The 7029-nt window shown below is 37.3% G+C and overlaps 2 protein-coding genes across 2 annotated transcripts; both read left to right on the top strand.

Moving 5' to 3' along the window:
- The first annotated feature begins 1366 nt into the window (after positions 1 to 1366).
- On the top strand, positions 1367 to 2634 carry LOC122036177 (CAX-interacting protein 4-like). The gene has a single exon (XM_042595427.1). The coding sequence runs from the start codon at positions 1449 to 1451 to the stop codon at positions 2376 to 2378; it is 930 nt and encodes a 309-aa protein (XP_042451361.1). The 5' UTR covers positions 1367 to 1448; the 3' UTR covers positions 2379 to 2634.
- A 2765-nt stretch (positions 2635 to 5399) lies between these two features.
- On the top strand, positions 5400 to 6808 carry LOC122036200 (noroxomaritidine/norcraugsodine reductase-like). The gene is made up of 5 exons (XM_042595457.1): positions 5400 to 5594; positions 5697 to 5904; positions 5981 to 6197; positions 6322 to 6428; positions 6510 to 6808. The coding sequence occupies exons 1-5, from the start codon at positions 5506 to 5508 to the stop codon at positions 6684 to 6686; spliced, it is 798 nt and encodes a 265-aa protein (XP_042451391.1). The 5' UTR covers positions 5400 to 5505; the 3' UTR covers positions 6687 to 6808.
- The last annotated feature ends 221 nt before the right edge of the window (positions 6809 to 7029 follow it).

The raw sequence follows: 7029 nt of genomic DNA, 5'->3' as shown, positions 1-7029 counted from the left end.
CAATCCTTCTTCCGTGTGTTGCTCAAAGATCGATTCTACAAAGCTGTAATTCGACACGGACGACCTAAAACTTCAAACTCTCCATTTTTCATTGTCGGTATAATTTCCATTTTACTTTATATTGTAAATCAAAATTGTATATTTCCGAGCTTATAGTGATTGCTCAAAGTAAACAGTCAACGAGCGTGGGCCTTGGAGTAGGAGTCGCCTCATGTTTCGAACCAAGTAAAACTCTTGGTGTTCGTGTGTTTGCAATTGTTTTATTTATTTCCATTGCATATTTTACTCGATAGTTTTCCGAAACGAAAATAAAAATCACGAGTGCTATTCACCCCCACTCCCCCCATTCAATCCTATAATTTTAATTACTATTTTTTTTTAAAAAAAAATAACCATAGTGTATAATAGATATAGTATATATATATACAATAAATCCTTCTTCGAAATCCTATATATCTATGGAAGCTCCATAAATTAAACTATATTTTATTAATTTTAATAAATTATCAATTAAATTTATTTAATAAAAATATTTAACTAATAAATTATTTTAAAAATATGCATAATAACTTTTGGAGCCAAGCACAATATAACGGTATAATGGTAATGATAGAGGAGCGAGAAAGAAAATATAAAAATAAAATTTATAAAGAAATAATAAGTAGAATATTAAATATGTAAATAATTTTTATAAAAGAAAAAACAATTATCTAATCAATATATATTTTTTATTTATTAATCAAATTTAATTTTAATCAGTAAATTAATTTTTTATTAATAAAAATTAAATTAAATTTTAATAAAAATTAAAAATAAATTACCAAACAAATCTAACTTAAAAATTAAAATTATTTATCAAATATGATAGACAATTAAAAACAATCAAATTTAATTTTAATCTATAAAAAATAAAAATTCTTGATCAAATCTAAAACAAATAAACGAAATTTTAATTAAAAAACCAAACAAACAATAAAAATAAATTATTTTATCAAATCCAATTTTAACGAGTAAAAAATTAAAAACAAACAAATTTAAATTTAACCTATAAAAAATAAAAAATTATTAGTAAAATTAAAAATAAAAATAAAAATTATTGACTAAATTTAATTTGATAAAAAATAAAATTATGAATAGAAATAACTCTTAGTCGATAAAAATTATTTTAATCATAATTTTAAATATTTAATATTTCAACTCATATATTTTAAAAATAAAAAATAGTAATATTTTATGATATAGCGATGGATATCCAATTCCTAATATACGATTCAACGAACATGGAAATAAAAATTAAAAATATGATGGGATAAAAAAGAATATAATAAATAAGAGGAATATCAATATATATAATCGAATCGCAATCCAATTCCATTCCCTTTCCCAAACGTCGGAAATCCCCAATCTCGAAGAAGAAACCCTAGGCTCCCCAATCCTCTTCGAACAAGATGCCGGCGACGGCGGGCCGCGTTCGCATGCCGGCGAACAACCGGGTGCATAGTAGCGCAGCCCTGCAGACTCACGGCATCTGGCAGAGTGCGATCGGCTACGATCCCTACGCACCCACCAACAAGGACGCCGACAAGGGATCCGCCCTCCCCGGAGAGGATGGCGCCGCGGCATCCTCGGAAAACGCCTACGCTAGTTTCCAAGGTCTCCTCGCCCTCGCACGCGTCACCGGTTCCGGCTCCAACGAGGCCCGTGGCGCCTGCAAGAAGTGCGGCCGCGTCGGCCATCTTACCTTCCAGTGTCGCAACTTCCTCAGCGCCAAGGATCCCGACAAGGACAAGAACGACGCCGCCCTCCAGGCTGCTGCTACCGCTGTCTTCGAGCAGATCAAGAAGTCAAACGGACTCAAGCCGGAAAGCAGCGAGGAGGACGATGAAGACGAAGAAGAGGAGACTGACAGCTCGGACTCTGATGTGGATCCAGAGATTGAGAAGATCATTGCCGCAAGATTCGGCAAAAAGTCAAAGAAGAGCACCGACCGCCAGAGAGCGAATGATTCTAAAGGGGAGAAGGTGAGCCATCGGCACAGAGGGAGGTCCGGGAAGCGGAGCAGGAGGAAGAGGTCTGATGATAGTGATGAATCTGATAGTGACGAAGAGGACGAGAAGACACAGAAGAGGAGGAAACGTAGGGGCTCGGACGATGATGTGGAAGAGGACAGGCATGGGCACAGGCACAGGCACAGCGAGAGGAGTAGGAGGGATAAAAAGAGGAGCAAGAGCCACCGGAAGAGGGATGAATCTGATGACTCTGAAGATGAATCTGATAGACGACACCGACACCATCACAAACGGGGGCATCATGATTCTGATGATGGCGATAGTGACAAAGCCAAATTCCGGAAGAAGTCTCGTAGGCACCATGATTGACACAGAAAGCAGAGGAGTGATGGTTCTGAAATGTGCATGGTGGGAGGAAATCAAGCGAAGATAAGAGTGCCAGGCACAAGCACGATGGACAAATAATTCGGTCAGTAGGGTTTTCTTATGCTATAAAAACAGTAGTTGTGGTTTGCTTTTGTAATGTTTTAACTCTTAAGACTTCAAATTATATGTTTGAGATGTTATATTGTGCTAAAACTTCAAAAACTGTCTCTAAATGGACATATGATCTTGTAATTTGTGATGATTGTGCTATCATGCTTTGTCATTCTTGAATTCTGCATGCATGCTGTCTTTTAAATGATAAGATTTAGACTACCCAATTGTTCTTTCGGAATTATAAGATGCCTGCGAAGGATAGGGTTGTAAACAAGCCGAGCCGAGCTTTGGGATGTTCAAGCTTGTTTGATAAGGTAATCGAGCCGAGCTTAAAATGAACCAAGCTTTTGAAATGAGTGTTCAACCTTGATTTGGTTTATTTTTTATGAGTTTGAGCTTGTTTGAAACTTGGCTTGAGCTTGATTTATTTAGATGTTATTAAGCTCTCAATTCAAGCTTGACTTGAGCTTGATTCGAGCTTGATTCATTTAGATATTATCGAGCTCTCAATTTAAACATGTTTGATTGTTTGAAACTTTTAATTGTTTGATTGGTTATTGAGTTTGATAATTTAAATTTATTTATTTATTTTATTATTTATTTAGCATATTTAAAAGAATTTTATTAATAAATATGAGTTGTGAACATTGTTCATGAACGTTAACGAGTTGAACACATATGTATTCAAGCTTGTTTGTTTAATCAATTTTGTGTATATTGAATGAACATAAACAAGTTCTTACCAAGTCGAACATCAAGTTTGTTCACAAACGTTTGATTTATTTACAACCCTAATGAAGGATGATCGAAATTGACAAATATTGTTGTGATTCTGGTCATGATGGATATGGAATGTTCATACTTTACCATTCTTTGGATTTGTTCATTAAAATTTTAACTTAAGTTCAACAGTGGCAATGAATATGTGTCAGACTTTATTACACTAAGATGTTGGAGGATACATATCTTCTTGAAGTGATTATTCTTCCATGCTGCAAATATTTTTGAGAAGTTAGAAAATGAGGCATGGTGCCGCAACCTCTATTCTGAATTCTTTGATTTATTGAAACAAGAATTTAAGGAATAGACAGTTCATTAGTTTCCATCTTGGTAATCTAAATATGAAAGTGTTTTTCTTCCACATTGTAGCTGCATATTCATTCACACTTAATCTTGCAAGTTTAGGTAAGCACAAGTGCAAACAGGTTCCTATTCCTATTGATTGCAAACAGTTCATTATTTTGGTTGTTGCATTGCATCGTACTATTTATCATTGGGAAATGACTAGACTCAAGTTAATTTAATTGATGCATGCAACTTGAAAAAGGAGTTTTACATATCCCTATTCCTATTGATTGGAAATAAATGGATAAGCTAAAAAAAAAAACAAATCAATAAATAGCAATTAATTTCTAGAAGTCTATTTTTTTATATATAATTTTAATTTCCAAAGATAATATTTTTTATATGTCAATAAAATAATCTCAATGTGGAAAACTCATCGATGCATGCTTGTCTTTATGAAAAGAAAATCTCAAGTAGTTACTTGTATTAGAAATATGAATAAAGGTATTGGATGCTTGTGTTGTCGAATAAAGGAATATATGAATGTAGAAATCAAATTTGATTACGACGATCGCACAGTTTCCTTTTATTTCGCGTTTGTTTTGGAAGGAGAGAGGAGTGGAGAAAGGAAATAAATTATATTTTGAAAATGTCTATTTATTTTGTTTTTTATTCGAAGAATGAAATAAATTAACCTTGTGACTAGCTATCCTTCCAAATTTTTGGTGATGCCTAAACGGACTTGCCATATATAATATCAAATAAGGACAATAGTAAAATTGAATGCCTGACTGCACTTTGTTATCAGATCTTTTCTTTGGATTTATTATAATTTGAATCGGGATGAGTGGTCGAAGGTCATCCTCCTTAACGTCCGACAACTTGACTATTTGTCCATCGCCGATGGCCTTCAGATGACTTTGGGAGGCCTTCGATTATCCATCTTGATATAAATTATAATTTAGGAATTGATGAATTTATGAAGGGATTGTAACAAATTATGATTGAATCAAGCTATATATAAAAAGTAAATCAGTGTGAATGAGGAGGCTCATGCAAGTCAATAGCCAAATTAAAGCAGAAAGAAAAGTGAATATATATTGTTGTTAGAAGTGAATACAAGAACGCATTCAAACGTCCCCTGATTCAACGTACAAGGAAAATGAACGATAAGGATAGATACATCTGAACAAACATTAATTCAATAATATTAGTTCATGGACTAACCTTTACGTACCCATTATGCTGTGAATCTTATTATATATCTGCAAAAACAATTCTAAAAAAACTATAACATAAAAACCAAGATATCCACAATAAATAAATAAAAAAAAAAGTCAATACAAACGCAAGTCCTATTAAATTTTTTCCGTGTAAATCATTTCTATTAGCCTGCAGTACATTTTTTACGGTTTTGGTGCGGTTGCCTTCCTGATCGGTCTGCAGACCGATCAGATCATTTTCTGATCGATCTACAGACCGATCAGGAGTTTCCCTGATCGGTTTGTAGACCGATCAGGAGGTTCCCTGATCAGTCCAGAGACCGATCAGAAATATACGTGGACTAAACTGCACCAATACCGTAACATAAACACCGCAGGCTAACATTTATATATATATATTCTTTATTCCTCCAACCAACTGAGAAATAAATGAAATGATCTACTGACAAATTAAAGACGTGCAATAATGGATCGAGTTGGCGCATCTCCAGCCGTCCGTATATGAAAAATATATATGAAAACTAAACAAAGAAAAAGATGTCTCCTTCGCCAATCCCCCACCAACTCCCCCACCCACACCAATAACGCAACTCTGACTTCCCATCCTCCGTCCTCTATTAAACCAAATCTGTTTCTTCCATCTTCGCCACTCATCCATCATCTCTAGCAAGCTAGCTAGTAACTAGTAAACAGAGTCCTTAGGGTTGAGCTCCCACAGATCCAGAATCATGGCGGCTTCCCACAACGGCATTTTATCAAACAGATGGTCTCTCGCCGGATCCACGGCTCTCGTCACCGGCGGCACCAAAGGAATCGGGTAATTTTATCCATACGTCTTTTGCAACCGATTTAATTAATTAATTATTCTCGATTCGATCGCACCTCGATCGTCATGCGTCTTTTTAATTTCTGTTCGTAGATTCTCCATCGTCGAAGAGCTGGCCGGACTGGGAGCCGCAGTCCACACCTGCTCCAGAAACGAAGCCGAGCTCAACAAGTGCCTGCAGGACTGGGAGAAGAAGGGCTTCAAGATCACCGGCACCGTCTGCGACGTGTCCTCGCCGGCTGACCGGGAGCGCCTGCTACAGGATGTCAAGGCCGTCTTCGACGGAAAGCTAAACATCCTCGTATATATCTATATGACTTCTCCTCAATTTTGATCTCCTCTCCTTCTCTTCTCTTGATTGCCCTAATTCATCGCAGGTGAACAATGCGGGAACAGGGTACCCGAAGCCGGCGACGCTGTGCACGGCGGACGACTTCAAATTCATCATGACGACCAACGTCGAAGCGGCTTTCCACGTCTGCCAGTTGGCTCACCCTCTGCTCAAGGCTTCCGGGAGAGGCAGCATCGTCTTCAACTCCTCCATCTCCGGCATCGTCGCTCTCGAGTACCTCTCCATCTACGGCATCACCAAAGGTTTTACTTTTACAGAAATGATTTTTTTTTTTTTTTGAAAAAAAAAACTAGAGATTGTTAGATCTAGAAAAAGAATTGAATCATCATCGAATGGAAATTCTAACTGACCTGGCGATATTTTTAGGTGCGCTGAATCAGCTTGCGAGGAGCTTTGCTTGCGAGTGGGCCAAGGACAACATTCGCGTGAACAGCGTCGCCCCCGGCGCCGTGGAGACACCGCTGATGAAGCCGGTAAGCCTAACTGTGAAATTTAGTTTTAGTTTTCGTCTCGCGTCGAATTGTTTGGCTTGATGAGTTTGGGGCGATCGACAGGCGTTCGACAACAAGGAGTTCGTGGAGAGGGAGGCAGCGCACGTGCCGCTGGGGAGGCTGGGAGTGCCGGAGGACGTGGCTCCGGTGGTGGCGTTCCTTTGCTTGCCGGCGGCGTCCTACGTCACCGGACAAGTCATTGTGATCGACGGAGGACGCGTTGTGAATGGCTACTACTGAGCACGGCTGCCGTTCAAGAGTTTGTTTGTTATGATGCAATGGGCGTTTGGCAATTTCCTTATATTTTCAGTCCTAAGAGTTGTGTTTTTATTGACCAATTTAAACATCTCTTAGTTAAATAATATTATTGGCAATTTATCAAACAAAAAAAGGAAATGAATATCTAAGGATATGCATATTTTCTAAACGGATTGGAATTTGGAAGTGATGTGAGAGTCCATTGATCATAACTTGGCACTTTTAGGTGATGACTTTCGATGACATCCACACCCACTCTATTTGAACAATTGACTTCCTGCTCCATCTAATTAGCACTTAATTTAATGCCAAATAGGAATTAAAA

This window comes from Zingiber officinale, unplaced genomic scaffold, assembly GCF_018446385.1.
Source record: "Zingiber officinale cultivar Zhangliang unplaced genomic scaffold, Zo_v1.1 ctg134, whole genome shotgun sequence".
Classification (NCBI taxonomy): domain Eukaryota; kingdom Viridiplantae; phylum Streptophyta; class Magnoliopsida; order Zingiberales; family Zingiberaceae; genus Zingiber; species Zingiber officinale.
Note: the sequence above shows the minus strand (reverse complement) of the source record. Positions and strands in the feature narration are given on the sequence as shown.

Bases quoted from the DNA above. Each gene is read 5' to 3' on its own strand.
- LOC122036177 (XM_042595427.1), top strand. From the start codon at position 1,449: ATGCCGGCGACGGCGGGCCGCGTTCGCATGCCGGCGAACAACCGGGTG.
- LOC122036200 (XM_042595457.1), top strand. From the start codon at position 5,506: ATGGCGGCTTCCCACAACGGCATTTTATCAAACAGATGGTCTCTCGCC. The intron at 5,595-5,696 runs GTAATTTTATCC...TTCTGTTCGTAG, and splicing joins GGCGGCACCAAAGGAATCGG to ATTCTCCATCGTCGAAGAGC. The intron at 6,429-6,509 runs GTAAGCCTAACT...GGCGATCGACAG, and splicing joins AGACACCGCTGATGAAGCCG to GCGTTCGACAACAAGGAGTT.